The 22,127-nt window shown below is 38.7% G+C and overlaps 1 protein-coding gene across 1 annotated transcript in view; it reads left to right on the forward strand.

Annotated features, from left to right (window-relative positions):
- Positions 1 to 12,386: 12,386 nt before the first annotated feature.
- PTPRC (protein tyrosine phosphatase receptor type C) overlaps positions 12,387 to 22,127 on the forward strand; it is a 97,928-nt gene continuing 88,187 nt past the window's right edge. Inside the window, exons 1-2 of the mRNA XM_089516502.1 lie at positions 12,387 to 12,599; positions 12,685 to 12,804. Coding sequence (XP_089372628.1) covers positions 12,738 to 12,804 — 67 coding nt within the window. The 5' untranslated portion in view covers positions 12,387 to 12,599; positions 12,685 to 12,737. The remainder of the gene's footprint in view (positions 12,600 to 12,684; positions 12,805 to 22,127) is intronic.

The raw sequence follows: 22,127 nt of genomic DNA on the forward strand, positions 1-22,127 counted from the left end.
TGTATTGGAAATTTGTTTGTATTGTATTGTATTGTATTGTTTGTCCTGGTACTAGGTTATAAGAGAAACAGGAAGATGTGGTCTAGATGGACCTGGGGTGCATCTACACTGAAGAAATAATGCAGCTTGGCACCACCTTAACTCTATCCTACAGAATTTGTAGTTGTGTGAGGCACCAGCACTCTTTGGCAGAGAAAGCAAAGAGTTGTAAAACTCCAGACTCCAGTATTCCATAAGATGGAGCTACAGCATTTAAAGTGGTGTCAAGCTTCATTATTTTTATAGTGTAGATGCACCCCTGATGTTGGGTTCTTTGTTCAAGCAACAGGAACAAAAGGTTTTTTTTTTAAACAATAAAAAAATACTCCAGAACAAATAGGGTGGGGCTGCTGTTTTGTATGCTGAACATGAGTATGCTGGCTGGGGGATCAAAGTTCTTCAGTCCTTCTGGGGTGTCACCTGGTGCGGCCCACACACTGTAGTGACACTACTGAACCATGTCTGCAGTGTACAGGAACTAGTCAGATGGTTACTGGTGCTTCATATGTCATCAGCTGGGAACTTTTTCTTTTTCCAGGTCTGCTCTGTTTTTTTGAAACTCTTATGCAATGAAGATGGGCCCATCCACTATACTCTACTGGGATGTGGGGAAGAAAAGTTGAGAAAAAGTTCTGATGGCTAACAAGAGGAAAGAAATTAGAAACAGTCTGCATATTTCTTTGAACACGGAACACCTTCATTACTTCTAAAGAATGTTCTGAGGATGCGAGAAGTGAGGAAGTTTTAAAATAGTTTTTGAGGAAGTAGTTTTGGAAAGCATACTTAATATTGCAACACATAAGTTTCTTTCCAAATTCACTAGTCATCATATCAATAGATACATTATAATGGTCAATACCTTATGCACCTGAAGTATATTATCAATTTCATTTGTAATAATAATAATAATAATATCTAACCTAACTCTCCCCATGTAAACATGGAGTTGAATACTGTAAGATTATATTATGCTTAACTTTCCTATTACCAGCCCCCAATGCTGCAAGTATGTATGGTTTCAGCTGCTGTTCTAGTTAGGTTCTTTCTTCTTGTTAAAATTTTTGGGTCGCAAGAGTTTATGAGCCTTTTCAGACATGAAAAACATTTCTGAAAGCTCCTGCACAAACCAATTTTACTTTGGAAATCTGCATTATGATTTATATTTTCCTCATCCAAAAGTACTGTTGGCCTTCCATAGCCACAGATTTTGCATCCATGGATTCAATTATCCACAACCTAAAAATATATATTTTAAAACAACAACAACAAAAACCCTTGATTTTGCCATTTTACATGAGAGACACCATAAGCTACATTTATTTCATTGACATTTCACGAAAGATACAAGGAAATACAGTATATGAGGTGCATATATGGGGGATATTTCTTCATTATTTAGGAGCAAAATTCTCATCCAGATCAGCACGTAGAAAGAAATTAGAAATTATTCTTAATCAAGAAATTAATTAATGGAAGTTTGACATCACCTAACCTCCCCTCCCCTCCCCTCCCACCTGCAGAACAAGAAAAAAGAAGGTATCAAGATTTCACTTTCACAGTAGGATGCTTCCACTTTGTAGGCAAGGCGGAGGGTGGGAGAGCGAGACTTGTGGCAGGGAAGCCCAGTGTTATATTTTCACCTCCTTCACCATCTTCAGCTGAGGGAAGAGTCAGATGAGAGGGAGCTTGTTTGGGGAATGTGGCAAGGCAAATCCAAGCATGGAAAGACTTAACTCTTGCTTGGTTAGCCCTTGGCTTGTATGTGATTTTGGCTTCCCTCCTGGCTATGCTCTGCAATGAGGGAGGAATCTGGGATATACTGCTTCAACTGGCCTAGCTGGCCCAATCATTTTTATACTCTTTAATTTGGGATTTTCCTACAACTAACTACAGCTCCCATGATCCCTTCCATATTCACTGGGGACCCTGGACAGTGAGGCCCAAAACATCTTAAGGGCCAAAGTTTCCTCACCCCCCCCCCTTTTTTTTGGATTAAGGTGTCTGCTGTTGTTTTGTTGTTTTAGTTATCAAGCACTATGCATAAACCTCAGTGTTGTGCCCTTGTAAAGTACAGTGTTTAAGCAAAATGTGCAAGATTATTTTAGAAATATTTGAGCAGTAAAGCTCAAGTAAAGTTCTAATAAACATAACAAACAGGACATGATTCTTACCAGAGGCAGTAATCTTTTTCTCTTTGATCATTCAGTAAAAATAAGTCAGAATATATAGATATCACTTGCGGGAGGCATAAAGAAGAGCATGGTTGTAGAAACTGCATTCACTCATGCAACCTACCATCAAAGGATGACAACACATTACTGAAACATCAAGTGATTAAATCTCAGGCAACATGTAGCAAATATTTTAACTGTCAATATTGTTAGGTGGGGAAACTGATACACAAAAGTAAACGCAGGAAACATATTCAGGGGTAGCTGTGCTGACCATGTAGCAAAATGCAACAAAACCCAAAATCTGCAAAAGAGTGATACTTTCATTGGCCAGCCAATACATCATGCAAGCTTTCAAAGCTCTACTGGCTTCATAATCAGGCAAAAGATGCTTTAAAAATCATACAGGAAAAGAAAGGTGATGCTATCAGTTACAGACTTATATTTTGTATCAAATGTTGTTTCTGTTGTAGTTCAGTTGGTCTACTCTAGAGGTAGTAGTGTAGCCAGAGGCCACTCCTTTTCTTGATGATGTGGGGATCAAGGACAAAGAGAAGCAAAGTGCAGTTAATAACATTTCAAATTTATTACCAAAGTAACTTCAAGATATTTTACTGTTATTAATGGAGTAACAGCTTTATTGTCCCTTATCTTAGTGATCGTATGGCCAAGATGCAGATGAACCTCTGCCTGTGCTGAGAGCCCTCCAGAACAGCTGAACTTTACCACATGAGGCTATAAAAGCAGAATTTTAAGAGGACTTTGACCAGTACTTATCACATGTCATCATGTCTATCCTGCTGCTATCTTACATCCCGTTCATTCCTGTAGTGCACCTTTCAATTGATGGTCATAACCTGTCAAAAGGCTCTCAATATTGCTGCTATTCCATTACTTCCTTTGCTGCTATTCCATTAATGCAATATTCCTCCCACCTGTGTGATAGGTTCCACTGCAGTTCCACATCTCAGGTAGTCATGGGATGTGATTCTGCTTCTTTCCCCCTCCCCTATCCCACCTGGCAGTGATTGTGACTACCAACAGCTTCCCCAAGCCAGCTACTATGCACCCATTCACACAGCAGCTGGCTTAGGGAAGCAGTTGGTAGCCAAGCACAGGGCTTCAGAGTGAATGTGCACACAGCGGCCCCATGCTTCGGGGGGGGGGGGGGAGCAACAATCATGGCAGCCAACACCTTCCGAAAGCCAGCTGCTATGTGCACATCTATACAGCAGCTAGCTGTGAGAGGTGGTTGGTGGCTGCGGTTGTTTGCATGATGCTGCTATGTGGATGTGCAAACAGCAGGCCTGCATTTTGGGAGGGGGTCAAAAGGAGACACCAGGCCAAACATACCCTAGAAACATTCTCAATGGCCTTGAGAAGCCGTGGAAAACTTGTAGTGCAGAGAAAGTGCAAAGGCAGGCTTACTGTTGAACATAAAGAAAACAAAAATAATGACCACAAAGGATCTTCACAAGTTCAATCTAGATAACGAGGAAATAGAAATAGTAAAAGAGTTCCTATATCTGGGATCAAACATAGATCAGAATGGGGACTACAGTCAAGAAATCAGAAGAAGACTAAGAATGGGGAAGGCAGCTATGAAAGAACTAGAAAAGGTCCTAAAGAGCAAAGATATACAACTAAGCAAGAAAGGTAGAATTGCACAAACAATTGTATTCCCTATTACCATGTATGGATGTGAGAGCTGGACAGTTAAGAAAATGGACAAAAAGTAAATAAATTCATTTGAGATGTGTGCTGGAGAAGAGTGCTGAGGATACCATGGAAAGCAAAAAGAACAAATAGGTGGATTCTAGAGCAGGTCAAATCTAAAATTTCCCTGGAGGCAAAGATGACTAAACTGAGGCTGTCGTACTTTGGTCACACTATGAGAAAACACAACTCATTAGAAAAAATAATAATGTTGGGAAAAGTGGTATAAATTAGGAAGACAGGAGGACTACATGTTAGATGGATGGACTCAATTAAGGAGGTCACAGGTATGAATCTGTAGAAACTGGGAAGAGTTGTTGAGGATAGGGGATTTTGGAGATGTCTCTTCCACAGAGTTGCCATGCGTCAAGATCGACTTGAGGGTGGTTAACAACAGCAAAAACTTGTAGTATCCTAGAAGTGGGCACATGGTATTCCAAGGACAGGTGCCATTTGCAGAAAATTATCAAATGTTTACATGATTAAAGCTATCATATATACACAACTATAAGTTGATCTCATGTATAAATCGAGGGTAAAACTTTGAGGCTCCTCAGGTCCATGGTGACACTTCAGCGTTTCCCTGGCAGTGGACAGAGGCTGTTACTCTGCCACAGTGAGGAAGCACCAAAGAGGAAGCACTGGTTGCAGTTGACCCAGGATTTTGGGGTCAATTTTTGGTCATAAATTTCTCGACTTATAGACAAGTATATATGGTAATTTAATAGCAACATGAACCAAAGCACAAAGCAAGAGAAATGGGCAGGGAGGGAGCGAAAATTATATATTTTATATTATATATTAGAGAAAGGTCTCAGGGCAACTTAAAAGGTGTCTAGAAGATAGTAACTTTTGCTGGTCAATGAAAAGCAGTAATGAGGGAGTGAGGCATGTTTATTTGTGCAAAGAATACTGTAACTTCAGGATCATCACAGTAATGTCATTCACGCATATGACAGAAGAAAACAAACAGCAATTCCAGTTGTGCAGAGAGCTTGTTTTTACTGGCATTCCCATGGCAAGGGCTGTAAACCATTGGCCTGGTTCACACATTCACCTGCAAATGGTCTCTTTAATATTGTGAAAAATATAGGCATAACCACACTTAAGGCAATGTTTAGTGCCAGACATTATTTATATATAGGGTCATGTGAGCACACAGCTGATTCACATACTTTTACCTACACCTCCTCCTCTTCAAAAAAGGGTGTAGAAGTGATCCAGCGAATCAGGTTTATGCACCTACCAGCTCTGTACTGGTGTGCCCATATCCCCTGTTAACTAATATCTGTGTCAAAGTGTGGGGGAGGGGAGGACAGGTTGTGCATGAATCACCCATTCCTGCTACACCATTCAGAAGAGATGCTCAGTTAGGTGATCATGTCAACAAGCTTTGGGTTGATATAGTTGATCACATGGTTACTCTGTGCTTGGTGACTGACAGCTGAAGCCACTGAAAAATAGTGCATTTGAGAAAATAAGAAACTTCTACCTGTGTTGTTGGATGTGTGATTTTTTCCCCTTCGTATGCAAATCTTCACCTGTTGTGACAGGTATGAAGTAAAAAACAAGGATATATTTTATGTATCCTTATGTTCCTTAGAATGCCTGGAACATAAGTTTATTGCAGCCTTAGAAACACAGGAATCCTAACTTTAAGTTCCCAGGCAACCTCTGTGCTTAGTTGTCATCCTCTAATGACACATCTTTGACAAAGCACTGAGCAAGAAGTAATGTTTTCCACATGCCCATCTTCACTGACATCTGTCTAACTCATATGGATATCCCCAGAGAGAATAATCTTGTCAACAGAAGAGGGGATCTCGGCTACCAGACAAGAAGCATCATTGGAAGCAGATTGTCCATGTAAATGCTATGGTTTATGTTTACGAGTATTCTTGCTCAAAGGCTTTTCTTTTCTTTTTCTTTTTTTGGCCTCCATTCCGTAATGTTGCAAACTGCCTGAAGGAACATGCAGACGGGTCTACAGATTACAATTCATACAAATAAGAAGTTTGTATAAAGCTATTGGGAAGAATGCTAAGGGGGAAAAAGTCAAAGCATGTAGTTTGGGATACAAGCTCTGTCATATGGCAGACTGAAAAGTACCTGAAGAACTAGGCACAAAATTAATGCTGTCTGACAGGATACCCAGCATTTACCCTGCAAACCTGGAAGGAGGGAAATAAGAGAGAGAGAGACAGTCAGAGGCTTAAACAGTGATGGGGAAATAGGAAAGCTCCACTACCTTCTGCTGCAGGTACATCAGAGACAAGTATGTCAGGAGTATAAAAACAAAACAATCCAGAAAACCAGCCTGAGACTCAACAACTCATTATATATTAGAGGATATACAAATTATTCCTTAGATGGCATATGTTTCTTATTGAATAAACATACTAACGTTTTCCATATTTCTTTTTTCTTTTCCTTTTCCTTTTTCCTTTTCCTTAGTTGATATTCTAAATCACTCGTATCGATAGTACTGGCAATAAATTGCACTGGACAGAAACAGTAAATAGCCTGAAAACATTTGACAGAATGGAAATTGTAGTTTTGCAAGTGTATCTGTCACATATGGCTGGCTTCTTGTTAGTGACATATGCATGTATATGTCACACTAGGTATGTGGGGTGAATTATTAACCATGGCACAACAGACATATTCTCATAACAGTAGCAGAAGAAGAGTTGCTCATACAGCAATGTTGTACGTTATGGCTGTGCCTTGCAATTGTGCACTGCAGTTGTGTATTTCACATTGAGACTATTTCAGTTGCAAACTGTGCGCTGTGTTCTTCATTACACAATGACATGAAGTCACCGAGATGTCTTGCATAAAACTGCTATACTGTATTGGGGTTGTGTAGTGCCGATATAGTGTTTCTCCATATAATTATGCTATGTTAAGACAATGTTGGATTGCAGACAGACTCAACTCAAGGAGTATTAATTGTCGATTTAACAATTTGTAAGCCACTTTAAGAGCCTTTGTGGCTGAAAAACAGGGTCTAAATACTATTAAATAAATAAAACTTCAAAATGTTGCATGACTAGAAGGTTGGTAACTTATAGTTGGCCTCAGAGAGAGAGAAGAGGCAGGCAAACTCCACCATGCCTAGCTCAGGATAGAAAAAGGACCCTCCGTCAATTCATCTGCCATGGTCCTGGCCTCAGAGGGAGAGAAGAACTGCTGGACTTGATCCCCTTCCCGACTGCCATTCCCTTCTCTTTCTGTTTCATGTCTTCTTATATATATATATATATATATATATATATATATATATATGAAGGAAGGGAACTGTGTAATTAACAATTTGTAATCAGCTCTGGCTGAAGAGTGGGGTATAAAAACTCTGAATGAATGAAATGAATGAATTATCCTAGGACTCAAACAAACAATGCTTCTGATCTGCAAAATTCTTGCAATTATTTATGTATTTGAAATCTGAACCCCACATTCCAGACATACTACATTGTGGGGTAACATAGGTGGATGATGGGTGGCTGATGGATGGATGATGACCTGAAGCATTGGTATAGGGGGAAATTATTTCCATCATAAAAATATGCATTTTATACTCTTTTTGTGTGTGCATCTTTTCAATTCCTGCTCTGTACTTCACATACTAAGCTGGCAGTACTTTAGGATGGGCATCTGCAGCAGGCACAAGAGCCACATTATGACTTGGCTTCTGTGTATGGAATGGAACAAAAGGTGCCATTTTATCTTTTCATTCAAGCAGAAAAAATATCTTTCCCCAAACTATGCAGCCTTGCCATTCACTATCTTTCCATTCATTAGTGTATTAAAGGTAGGACATAAGGACAGAAGTTTCCAAACAACCTTTCACTGTTATTGCAAGTAGCTAGGGGAAACCATGGTTATTTTGAAAGGTATTTGGATGAATATTTTCCTGGCTTATTTTTAATGTTATTCTTATTTTGCGTATTGTACCTACTGACGGTTTTTATTCTGATACTATATTGATGCTGTGTTTTATTTATTGTTCTTATTTGGAATTGAGAATGCAATGTGAACTTTTTTTTCATATTTCAAGAATGCTATATGCACTTTTATATGTTATTTTGTTGTTGATATGTGTCTTGAAGTTGTTTCTGATTTATGGCAGCACTAAGGTCAACCTATCACAGGGTTTTCTTGGCAAGATTTGTTCAGGGGAGGTTTGCCTTTGCTTTGCTCTAAGGCTGAAGGAGTGTGACTTCCTCAACCTCACCCAGTGGGTTGCCATGGTCAAGCAAGGATTTGAATCCTGGTATCCAGAAGTATAGACCAATGCTCAAAACACTACACCACACTGGCTCTTTATATATTATACAATTTAATAAAAACTATTGTTTAGCTGCCTTGACTTTTTCTTAAAAAACAAGGCAGGATTTTTTAAAAACATGAAAAACATTAAGAAAATAAAATCAGTTCAGGACCCTGCTCAGCTGAATGAGAAGGAAGGATAACAGTAGGGCTGGCTCATCAAATTTTGCAGTAAAGGAAATAATGCATATAATACATATTTGCAGTAAATGAAACAAGACACATAAAGACCCCCACAGCCCAACATTAGGACCTAAACATCAGACTTGAACTGTACACAGAGAATCTATATCCAGATCTATATCCAGATCCCCTTTTATGCTCATCAGTTTGCCTGAATTATTTCTTTTCTTGCTGCTTCTTTTCTCCTCTATTTTGATCCTTCTCCCACTGTCAATTGCACTCTTGCTTATTTCTTTAATACAGCTTTAACTAGTTTAAATCCACATCTTTCCACTCCTCTGAGGCACCAAGTTTCTTTGTCTTTTCAACTGTTACTTGCAATGACCTTTGTTTTCTTAGCTGACACCCTGTAAAGCTTTGTGGGAGAGGCATTATTATATACAAATTTAAATTCATTTCATTGTATAAATAGGTTCCCTTGGCAACATTTGGGAACAAAAATCTAATTGACAGTGAGAAGTGCATGAACTTGGCATCTTCAGTTTCTTTACTGTTTCAGACAATCATTGCTTTTGTTGAACATACCGTATTTTCTCTCTCTCTCAAATATGTGTGTGTGTGCATTTTCTTTCGCCAAGTGAAATGCAAGGGGAAATCCAATCTAGGTACTGAAATGTTATAACAGATAGGATTTCTTTAGAAAGGAAATGACACTTTGTGGCACTGTGTATCCCTTCTATCCTTGCTTGTCAACTATGCCCTTAAACAAGTGTCTTAACAACTAGTAGGTGGTAAGAAAAAAGAGCCTTTGAGGGTTGCTGACAAATAGCACAAGCACTGGCAGGTAAGACATCATGTACGTCAAGAAATATACCCACTGACAAGACTTCCTTCTTGGCTTACCCGTCCCCTCAAACTTCTCTCCCTGCTTTTACTTCTTTTTCAGACTCTTCCACTATCTTCCTCAGAATGATGTGTAGATATCTTCTCCTCCTTTCTCTCTTTGTCATAAAGTCTGGGATTTAAGAAACCAAGATTTGTGGCTGCCTCTCCATCATATATGTTATGTCAGAGTTGAGGATGGTCTCTAGTGCAGCTGGAGAAGATGTGGCCCTCCAGATGTTGTTGGATTTACTGCTCTCTCTCTCTCTCTCTCTCTCTCTCTCTCTCTCTCTCTCTCTCTCTGTGTGTGTGTGTGTGTGTGTGTGTGTGTGTGAGAAAGTATATTCCTTTTCTTCACAGGCCACATGCAGCTCCCAGAAATCCCAGGAGTCAAAAACATTGAACTGCAAGTGGCCTGTAGAGGACATGGTATTTTTGCCACATTTTAGGATTTCCTGAGCCATTTCCCCCCCCCAAAATCACAAAGTGAACTGGATCACTTCCTGATGAAAAAGAAGCCTCTCCTGGTCCCAAAATGCATTGAGAGGTATTTGTGGTCTCAGTATTTGACATGTTTGAACCCTGGTCTGCCTAGTCCTAGCCCAAAGTTCAAACCACTACATCATGCTGGTTATTGTCCCCCCTCCCATTCATCCAGCTGGTAGAAGACTGTGTAAGGAGGAAGTCCCATTACTTCAAGTTGTTTCCCACACTCATAACTCAACAATAAAAAAGGCTTCTGCTTTCACCTTTGCTATACTGAACCTCTCTGTACATTCAGCTTCAAAAGCACAACCATAGGCTCCTCCAGCATCTGCTACATTGCAATCCAAATTCACCACCCTATTGACATGAAAGTCATGGGCTGCCAGGACAGCAGGGAGAAGGCTCATTTTACTTCTCAGTAAATTTGCATTGGTTTAGGTGGCTGTGTTTGTGTCTTAAACAATGGCTTCCAAATTAATTTGTCTGTTATTTTATTTTTGTGGCAAATAAAGATCAAGAGTGTATGCCTTAAATATAATAAAGTAACTTGGAATAAACAATGGTTTGGATGAAACTGAGTTCTCAAAGTATAGTCAACTCTCCAGATCCATGGATTCTGCATTAACTGCTTGAAAATACTATTTTTAAAAAAATCCTCAAAAGCAAACCTTGAATTTGCTAGCAGGACGTTGCTAGCAGGACCTCAACACTGATGGATTTTGGTATCCAAAGGTGGTCCTAGAACCAAACACCAGCAGATACCAAGGGCACAGTGTAATGTCAAAGTTTTCCCAGTTAATGCTTGTTTATTCAAAAGGGATTGCTGGACCTGAAGAGCAGCTTCCCCATAACAGAACACTCATGAGGCCACCTTGAACCAGTTGTAGCTTCTCAGCCCAGTAGCATCATTGGGGTGTGTGGAGTGTGTGGACCGCACCAGTTAATACTAGTAGGGGTATGACACCACACTGCCCCCTGCCTATTCTAGCCATCTCCCACCCACTCCTGCCATCACTCTCAGCCATCCCCCAGACCGTCCCCATCCCCCCCCCCCACACTCTTCCAGACGTCTCCAAGCCCCCTGCCACCACTCTGCCACCCTCCTTGTGCACTTAATTTATTTCCCTGCTGCAGGCCCACACTCATTCCATTGTGTTCTCCAGTTCAATTGGCAGTTCCTTTCCAGCTTTTTGCAAACTATATATGTGAACTTTGGTTAGCCTTCCCCCTGGACTACAACCATTTATTCAAGCTGACTTGCAGTCCTTTGTTACATGAGGGTTTAACTTAATAAAGTATCATGGTGTAGTTGAGTTTGTAACAAGATGACAAGGGAAATGTCATTTGATTTGGCAAAGACTACCACAAAGGAAAACACCCAAAGGAAGGTTTCAAAAATTATAGAATTTTTCAAATCAAATAACAGGTTTCCCACCTTTCCATCGCAAACTTACTCATAAATTTTTGTTTTGCTTGAACCTCACTTGCAGTATTGCGTCACTACATTTTCTTCTTCCCAGCCTAGGTTTATAAAAATGATTCATTACATTTTAATAGAGCACCATATTCCACCATCTATCTTTTTCATTTTGAACAAGCATTAGTATTTTGAATAAGCATCAACTTTGGGATGGGGTGGAAAATATTACATTATTCTGAGCCAATCTGTGTATTTGTTGGGACAGAATACATGCACAATAGTGCTCTATGGAGTCCCTCCCATCTCTTCCACATTTGCACACTCAACAAACTGGGCCATTTCCTCTCCCAAAATTACGCTCTGTGTCTCTATACAAGAAACACTTTTTAGAAGGCATAAAAGAAATTGTAAAAATTGGATTACAATCAAAGATTTAATTAAATGGGAGGAGAATGAGGTGAAATTTGAGTCTCAAGAGGACTTGGTCAGGGCGGGATGGGATTTTCATTGGTATCAATATATGCAACTACTGGAGAGCTTTAAGGTTGGTAAGAGACACTCAGGTTTCATAAAGATAAACACATGCATTGGAATAAGTCCTACTGAACATTCTGAGTTTTATCTCTTCATGAAAATCTATAGGATTGTATTATAGGTGACATATAAGGAAGGCAAAATCAAACTTCCTCATTCTCACAGTGGCCAGGGTTCTTGCTCTCAGTATCTGCATTAGTGTCTAGGATTGTGTTGGTGTTATACTCACACTCAGATGAAACCCTGAGTGGTATCTAAGCCTTGACTCCCCAGTTGTTGTTTCACTATAATTCCCATAATCCACAACCAGCATAGCCAAAAATCAGGAGTTATGTCGATTGGGGAGCAACAACCCCAAGGAACCCAAATGAAGAGAAGACATGCATGGTTTTCATCAGCGTGTTTTCTCTGGTCTGTTTTAATCAATGAGTGAACTCTTTAAAGAGGCATTAGATAATCTAGTGTGGTCTTCTTAGTTAAGCATGCTGACATCCTGTTTCCTCAGTGTCATGAGAAAGCTGATGTGATGCTCAGTCTGTGTAGGAATGGGGTTTTTGTTTTCTCCAAAAAGGAAAAAAACAAACAGTGGGAACATTAACTATTTCACCATTCAAAACAGAAACTCTTCTAAGTTCTTTATAAAGCCTGGTGGCATCTGTTTTTCAACTAGGAAGTCAGAACAACACTGCAACAACTTCAGAGAACTTTTGTGACTTCCTGGAAACAAGAAGAAGGAGAATAAGAAAGAAGAAGAAGAGGAAGAAGAAGAAGAAAGCATTTTAGAGAAGTGAGCAAAATTGTCTGTGAGGTCATTTTGCTGTAGAGTGTGACTGAGGGTGGTTAGTCTCTGGGTGACAGAGGAAGCTGCTCGCCGGATGATAAGGAGACATTGCAATGTATGTTCATAGCATATTCTGCATTTGATTTGGACTGTGGAAAGGCATTTACACCAAGCTATAACAATTATTTTGCCTTTCACAGACAGACATACACATGCAGTTTTGTAAGGATACATACAGTCTGTGGATATAACCATGCCTTGGTGGCTTAAACTCTTGGCCTTTGGCTTGGCCCTTGTGAACGTGGATGTTTTTGGAAAAGGTAAGGTTGCCATTACTTATTCATTCCTTTTGGAACTGCAAAGATATTCTTGAAAACAGCAGCAGCAACAAAGTCATGTTGAATGATTATGCTGAAAATTGTCGATTTGTTTATCAAATACTTCTGTGCTCCTAGGAAAGTTGGAGGCTGTCAGAATATTAGCAAGGGTTTCTTAAGAAGAATGTCAGTTACAACACACTAAAGTAATTGAAAGCCAATGTCTTCAGCATTGCCAGTGGAAACAATACCTGGGTCACAATCTCCAATTGGGTGCAGTAATATATAGGGATCTAACTACATGAAGGGAGAGCACCTTTGCATGGGTTGCAAAACTCCACATAGAGAACTCACCGTGGAAATAATTTCCTGAAGCTGACCATTTGAAATATACTGCTGGGAAACACACCCCATACAACAACCAGTTTATTTCACAGGGAGCTCTCCCTGCCTGAACTAGCATGGCTATCTGTGATAATACTGACTTTGTTGGTTTTTGACATTATTGCCATCATTATTATTGGTGGTAGTTATGGTAGTAGTGGCAAAGTTCTTTCACACTGATTTGGGTTAGGTTTCTCTACCATGTGGTATTTTGGCTGGAAAATATTGACAGTGCATTCAGTACAACACCATATTTCAAAGGAGTTTACAAGAATCTTCGGAAGAAATTCTGAAATGTTTTCAGTATTTTTTTTAAAAAGGGGGGAAATTTAACATTTCAGTCCAAAGACATCTAAGATTTGGGCTTTCTCACTAAGAAAGTTTAACATCACATATTATGCAAGGAAGTTGCATTTTTCTGTTTTTTAAGTAAACACATTTTTCTCAGGCTTGTATGAGCAAGAATATTATACCAGAGAAGTCACTTCTCTATTAATTTTTGAGCCACTCCCTGATCTCAGATCCTGTATTTAGTTCCTCAGATTTCAAGTTCCACTGGACTAATTATTTCATTTTAGAAAATTTGATATGACCAGACTGTGTATGATATTGGATATAATTTTAGGTATGGGGAGTTCACTGAATCTTACTGGACCATTAGTTTTGTAAGTATTTACACATCTGGTACTGGCATTTTTAAAAAAAAATCTCATGCAACCAGGGTCTCCCATCTTTTCTTGACATCCCATCCAAACTCTCTATGTGCACTACACTGCTTATTCCCCAGTGGTCTGCATCTTTCAGACCAACGTCTTAATTCTATTACCAATGTTTTCTATATACTTTCTCTCTGTACCACTTTATTCCTAGCCCAAAATCAAAATATAGGTCTTGTTGCAATCTTGAATCTGGTGACCCAGGGCATCACTTCTTCATCACAAAGCCATGCAGGTAAAGCATGATTTTAAGAAGCTAGTATGTGAGTTTGTCACTGCTGAATCTCCAGTTATGTCAGGTATGGGAAATATTTATGGGTTCTAGGGTCAATATCCTGTGCCTGGGAGACCCTGAGGACTGCCAAAAAAGAAATAAGGAAATTTATTTTTTATTATTATTAATAAAACTATTCTATACAGATTCAAATTGACAGCTTTATATTTCCCACATCATATAAAATGCAATATATACAACTGAAAGTTAACCATGTGTGAAAAAGTTTAAAAAGATTCCACTTACATTTCTAATTAATCTACTTCTAAGTTTCTATTGTATCCGGTTACATAGATCATTTGCTTAGTTCTATATTCACAACTTCTGATTCTTTAACTTTTTATACTCTCAACAGTGTTACCTCAGTACAATCGTAAATCCTTCCTTATATCTTCGTTTCATTAAGTTTCGCATTTCTTTTTGCAAAATTCTACATTGGGATTCCATTCTTTTTCAGTAATATTCCAATCTTTGCTATTTAGTCTAGCTGTTAATTTATCCATCTCACACATTTTGAATAATTAAGGAAATTTTAAAACACAGAGAAAGGGCAACAAGTCTATACATGGTTTGGAAAAGTTTGTATCTTTGGAAGTTAAACAGTGTCCAATCACCACAGTAAACTTGGGCATAGAAATATGGTCTGCTACGTCTCTGGTGTAAAACAAAGAAAGACCCAGTTGCCAAGGAAACAGCAACAGGTAGGAGTCCATTGCTTCCCAATTCAACAGCACGCTATTCCCCACTTGGCCAGGGTTCTCAGATATCTCTTTGTTTTTTCAAATAAGCATTATTTAATACTGTGAATTGTCAGGAGATATGTTTGTATGACAAGTGTTATCCAACTGCCTTTAAAAAAACCACTCCAAATAATCACCTGGGGGAAAGAGGTCATTGCTTCATTCTTTTCCTTTCAGTTGTCCTGATGGAGTTGTGATTCTCTCTCCTTCCTTTGAGCAAGCTTGCTCCATAGTTTATAGGTCCAGTGGCAGTATGACATACCTATTTCTTTATGCTTTCTTTTTGTCTAATATTTAACTTGACTGCAGGAGACCCCTGCCCATTTGAGCAGCACAATGGCTTATGGGGACCCTGTAATTTCCACCAGGACAAGACACAGCAGAATATCCTCAGAGTAAAAATAGTGGAGAATCAGAAAATTCCAACACAGATTTCAACTCCGAAGGTTAAGGTATATGCGGGAGGCGGAGGACCTGAGAAGCACATCGTCTTGACTTTGTGTTTGCAAAGATAATGGCAATTTGCATTTCAGGGAAGGATACATAGACACTGATTGTTAGGGATAGAGAGGGAAAGTATTCAAACCATTCTGTAGTTGTAGATTGCCCCTTACAAATTCCCCCCAAGGCTGTTGTTCTTTCCACATAATTCAACTTTTTATTTTCAGAGCCTAATTGGGAGGAAAACAATTAAAATCAATTTGACAAAGTTGAAAGCCGTTGAACAGAAATCCAGTTTTTAAAAGGCAATATTTTCTTTTCTCTTTTTTAAAGTTACAAATACCATACTTAAAAAAATATTTTCTGGGTTTTAAAAATTATAATTATCAAGAATGGGGGCAAAAACAAAAAGAATAAAAATAGGGATGGGAGGAAGATGTACATAGGATATGAATGTTGGACAAGCAAATATATTAATGTGATTTGACCCTGTTTCTAGAAAACATATTTTCTTGAAGCTGGTGTCTATAAAATATATTTTCATGTGTACAGTCCACCCTCCTTATCGGCAGGTTAAATTGCAGATTTAACCATCCGCAAATGGCAAGTCGCTGTTTTGCATAATGGTGGTGCATGCACACAGCCGTGGTAGTGGGCATGGGTGTGCACCATGCCATCATTAATTTTTATGGGACTTGAGTATGTGTGGATTTTGATATCTGTGGCGGTCCAGAGCAGATCCCCATGGATAAGGAAGTCTGACTGTAGTTAAAGCAGTGAGTTCTTCTGATTGTTGAAGAGTAGAAAGAATATGTTGATTTCACGTATGACAAATGCCATATACAGATCAGATTCTGAAAATATATTCATGTGTTAGTCACCTCAGTGCTATATAACATTTTTTTATTTAGACAAGTGATTAAAAATGTACAGGTGAGAGTGCACAATTAGGATGCTGAATAATTTAAAATTATGTGTGTGTGTCATCTGTGTGACATTGTCAGAATAGTTGCAAAACATAGATGGCAAGAAATAATTGCATGGTTTATGAAAACAAGTAAACACGGTAAAGCTTAAAGAAATGAATCCTGTCTTTCATGGGGGGGAGGGGGTATTTCTTTTTTATAACTGACTCTTCTTAGTTGACTGCTGTTCTCTTTTCTTTAGAAAGAGTAAGCCAGTTCCTGTCTTTTCAGTTCACCTCTATTGTTACCTTATGCAGTGTCTAACAGAGAAGGAAAGGAAAGGGGTTGGAAGAGAGGTTGTACTACAATAGTTTTCTTCAAAAGGAAGATTTTCATCTCCTTTGTCTGCATGAGGTAGATGCCTAGGGCATGTGATATCCTAACTAATTGTTACTATAGAAATCCTATGAGGTACCAAGATTCAGGAAACATCCCATTGCTGAAAGGCTACAGTGTTATTTCATTTGGATTTTGGGAGTATGTGTGTGTTTGAAAGAATATTTTACTTTGTGCTTTTATTCTAAAGCAGGTCAACCTGCTCTCCCCCCCCCAGTCTATCTCTGTGTTATTCTTTAAAATGATTTTTCCTGCCCCTTTGTCAGGTAGTCAAACAGCTTTATATAAAAAAGATTTAGATTTAATATTGCTGATACAGATCAAAGCTATCCATATTAATTCAGAACCAAACACTGTGGTTTTGGTGGGACTTACTCCCTCTCTTAATTGCTTGGCTAAACTAGGAAAATAATAATAATTTATTCCAGTCCACAAAACAAAGAAAGTATAAAATTCATTGTGAAATAAAAGCACATGTATCCACACAACAAAAGAAAATACTCAAACCAGTTTTTCCCCCTCCGTCCAACCTCAGCTTAGTGACTACTTTGACTTTATATACTGTCAGGGTTGAGGGTATAATAGTGCACTACTTAATGCGAATGTACCTGGCGTCCACAGACAGGAGAGTAAGCAGAAAGAACTGTTAGTTTTATTCATCAATATGTGTGTGTGTATACACGAATACAATTATATTTACATTGAAAGGGGGAAACTATTGTGAAAGCACACAACAAAAACAGATTTTTCAGCTTCATAGCAGTAAGGCTTTGGGTGGAGGCATCTAATTTACATTTAAAGGGCAATCTAACACATACTTAATAGCAATGATGTAGACTCAAGTCAATTGACTTGGACTCAAGTTGTACTCAAGCCACTTCAGTGATTCAACTTCGACTCAACTCAGCAATAAATGAGTCACTTACTCGACTCGACTCCCAACTTGTATATTTTTTAGCAACCAACTTGCTCATCTAACTTCATCTAGAAACAGCAGACATGTTAGACAATGGGCCTGAGGTAGGGGTTTAGGTCTCAGATCTGAGACTCAACTTGAGACTTGACTTGAAATTATCTTGCAAGGATCTAAGACTTGACTTGAGATTTGGAGTAAAAGACCTGAAGTAAAAGACCTACTTTCCCCTGATTTTCCTTATTTTGAACGCTGGAGAGAACTTACTAGCAATTTCACAAAGCAGAGAAAGCACTCTGAAATTATTTTCGTATGCTTTTTTTTGGGAGGGAGGTTACTTCACATGAGTTTCATCTAGTCTGAAGTCCTTCATATTTTAGGGATATAACCAAATGTCTGGTTTCAGTAATGTGGGTCCTTTATTATTTTTAAAAATCAGATGGAATGGAGGAAGATCAGTTATTGAGACTGTTAGCCTCAAAAGCCCTTAGCACAATTGATCCCATTAGAATTAGTTTTGAGTAAGTGCTTTGAGTCTTTTGACCTAACATTGTAATTGCTCAATCCTGAAACAGTAAGAGAAACCGACAAGTTAGCAAATATCCAAGAGAATTAGCCTTTGGATAAAAACCAGCTGGGAAATGTAAAGCTTTCTTTGGTTTTTTTGCACTCTCACTCATTTTACTAGCAGCTTAATTCTGGAATTATGTTCATTGTGTAGTTCCAGTTTCGTTCAAACACTTTTGTTAAAAATAAATTTACCTTGTCCCATTTTGTTAGTCAGTTTCTAATTTGTTGTGGTTGTTGTTGTGTGCCTTCAAGTCATCGAAGCTTGTTTCTATGGGTTTCCATGGCCCAGCGTTTCCAGAGTCCTAATCCAAATGCTCAAATCACAACCAACTTAATCTGGCTCTCCAACTAAATCCTTGATTTAATGCATTCAACTAGTTATTTCTTATCACTGCTAACTTCTGACTCTTTGTTATATTTCCAAATTTTGTGTGATTGATTAATAGGATGCATCTCTTCCCCCGCATCTTCCAGGCACAAATGTTAGGCACATGGAAACCTTGACACTTACTCATTCTTTCCTTCACCAACACTGAACTCAGTGTTTTGTGCCAGGATACTGAAAGGTGAAAGATATTTAGACAACCTTTGGGTAATGCTGCAAGCCAACATTGTGTCTCCGTTTATTAAATTTGGTTTATTTAATAGTTTAATCATTAAAATTATTTATTTAGCTTATTTAATAATTGATTTACATTATTCATAAACTGACTGTTTAGGCCACTCTCTTATAAGGCAACTTCCACCACAAACATTTCCATATTTCCTAAAAATTTTTTCCTGTAAGCCATCAAATACAAACTGTAAAAGTAAATGTAAAAACAATGGTTAAAAAACTGCAAGAATAAAATAGCGGCAAAACAATCACATCCAAAGACAGGATCCAGCTCAACATAATATCATATAATTTAGTAAAATAATTTGCACCTATTCAAACTAGAGTGGCTTTATAGACTTGCCAAGAAAAAAAGGAATGCAGAACAAACAAGTCTTTAAAGCCCATTGGTAGGCTTTCAGTGATTTATCAGTTTTATTTACTTAAGAACAGAACATTTTATACTGCTTTCAATCAAAAAATACCAAAGTGGGTTATACCGAAAACCAGATATCACAAAATAAGATGATGATCATGAAGATTCTATGCAATAATAACATTTGTGGATTCCCCCCACCAAAATAAATAAATAAACAAATAAATAAAATTAAGTTGCCAATAACTGACAACGTTAAAAATAAAATAATTGGGACAATGCTTAAGCAAACTAGTCTTTCGTTGACTATAAAACACCCAACTGGGGCCTGCATATCATCAGAGGTGGAATTCTTCCATATGGTGGGTGCCACAAGGCCAATGGTCCTTTTTCACACTGCAACAAACTTGGGCACAAGTGTTCTGGGTAGGTGGCATATGAACTGATGGAAGAAAACCCCATTGGAATGTAGACATAAACACAAGGCCACTGACAAGAAAATGGACCCTACTGCTTGACTGTGTTCGCCAGTTCCATTATGTGCATTGGTGGTTCCATATTAGGCTTCTGAAGAACCATCTTAAAATGCAGGCAGGTTGATTCAGATGCAGATGTCTTTCAGGTAGCCAAGGAGAATATTGTCAATATTCACCAACATGTACCCCTCCTTTCAGAATGAGTTTCAGGACAGTTATCAGAGCCCAGTGTCTTTTGGCAACTGCTAAGTTGCCAGGATCCTAGCAGAGGTGACTGCTGCTATATACTCTGCTCCGCTGTTAAAATAAAACAAACAAACAGTCTATGACTCTGTGTGGTCAAGTCTAATTTACATTTTCATTTCTCACAATGGCTTTGATGGAATATCACTCCAAGGAATTGTGGGAAATTGAAACAGTGGCCATACTTAGCCACCCAGTGTTGCTTATAATGTTCATGTTGCTTCTTCCATTAAGTGAGCCCCAAGGGCTACAACAATGGAGTGTATGTTCATCTTCACCATCAGTACTGCTCCTACTATGAGGTAGAGTGGGATGGACATCTCAAGACGAAAATGCAGGCAGAAGCTGTAACTTGTTTGAGACTAAGGCTGCCTCTGCACTGCAGAATTAAGGCAGTTGGATGCTGCTTTTAACTGGCATGGTTCAATGCTATGGAATTATGGGGTTGTATTTTTGTGAGATATCTAATCTTCTTTCTCAGAGAGCTGAGAAACAACAAATTATAACATCAGGATTTCATAGGATGGAGCCATGACAGTTAAAGTGGTGTCAAACTGCATTAATTCTGCAATGTGATAACAGACTAAGGTATGCGTGCCATGGAGCCTGTGGTATAACCTCTCAGGTGGCTAGTTGCCCCCAGATGTAATGGAAGGCAATGTCCTTTTACAAAGAATGAAGTAAAATTCTTGTGGGCATAGAGCCGAGGCAGGAGCTGCCATCTTGTTCTTTGCCCTAGGCAGCAAAATGTCTTGATTTGACTCTGTTTCTCATCCACAATATTTTATTTATTAAAAATAAAACTAAATCACATATTTTCCTGGGCCTATTCACACCAATGAGCCAAAGTAGTGTAGTAGTTTGAGTGTTGGACAATGACTCTGGAGACCAGGGTTTGATTTCGCACTCAGCCAAAATCCACTGGGTGACCTTGGCCAAGTCACACACTCTCAGCTGCAGAAAACCCATGAGAAGCTCCCCTTCGGGTCACCATAAGTCAGAAACAATTTGAAAGCACACAACAAAAAATAAATCCATACCAATGCAAAGATGAAACACCAATGTTTCATCTTTGCATTGAGTCAGAGATTGTAGTGTGAAACAACATTTCCTTTGGGAATTGCAGTGAATCAAATGAAATTGTCAAAAATTCACTTGGTTTGTGAACTCTTCTGCATGTGTGTGTGTGTCAAATATTATTTACTGCAGCACTCCCTCAGTTGCAGGGTTGCAAAGATTCCTTGGTGATCTGCCACCACTGGTTCCCTCAAAATGCCCTGCAACTGCTGCAGTAACCATTTCCCAGAGTCCCTATTTGCAGTGCTTTGGAAACCCTTTGGCTGAAGTGCTGCCTGGCTTAAGGGATTTTTTGGGGTCATATTCAGTTGTTAGTGGCTGTAAACATGAACCCCCAAAGTTATGAGGTCATAAATCTGGCTCACAAACTCATAGTGAAAAAGATGCCAGCTAGAATGAAATCCTTTTCAGTAATATCTGAACTCATTCCTCTCTCTCTATCTCTCTCTCTCTGTTGTGTGTATGTGTGTAAAGTTTAAACATCTTTACAGAGTGGAAGAACTTGTAAACAGCAACCGATGTGGATTACTGCTATATAATGGATTTTAATTTGCTGCTCTCATTATGACTCTATGGGGTCAGGAAAAGAAACTTTTGTTTGCATTCCCCACCCTGATAGAAAGGGATTGAGATGGAGCATTACTACTTTGCGCATGTTTGCTGTAACTAAAGCAGATTTCCATTTCGGAAGGATTCGAAGATAAACATTTGTGTTTTTTATGTGTAAAGTCAAGAAGATGGACAAACCCTTCAAACTAGATTGGTGGTTACCTTCACAGGGGTGATTCAGTCACACTCTGGAGGCATGGAATGGGAAACCAAGCAGTTTCCTTCCTCTTTCCGGTGTCAAATGCTCAGGAACTTAATAATTATTAAACTAGCTGTAGACAACCAGCTTCTATGAAGTGTGTGTGGAATGTGAGAGGAGGGGAGGAATAGGTGTGCATCAAGATGAAGCCAGAGTTATTCATCTTAGGCAGTAAAGGAAGAATACATTTGGTGTTCTGGTCAATGAGGAAAGCTGAGATCTGACAGTATCTCATGATCAGGAGGCCACAACTACTTTCATAGTAGCAATCAGAAATGTAACTCTAGCAAAAATACTTCTAATAGATTCCACTACAAGGTGAAGCTTTATTTATAAAATCTGCAGAAAGCAATATTATGCTCACTGTTCTTTTGAAATGACATCAGCTTCAGTTTTTGGAAAAGCTGAACCA

This window comes from Sceloporus occidentalis, unplaced genomic scaffold, assembly GCF_023333645.1.
Source record: "Sceloporus occidentalis isolate IW3139 unplaced genomic scaffold, rSceOcc1.0.p SCAF_3, whole genome shotgun sequence".
Lineage (NCBI taxonomy): Eukaryota > Metazoa > Chordata > Lepidosauria > Squamata > Phrynosomatidae > Sceloporus > Sceloporus occidentalis.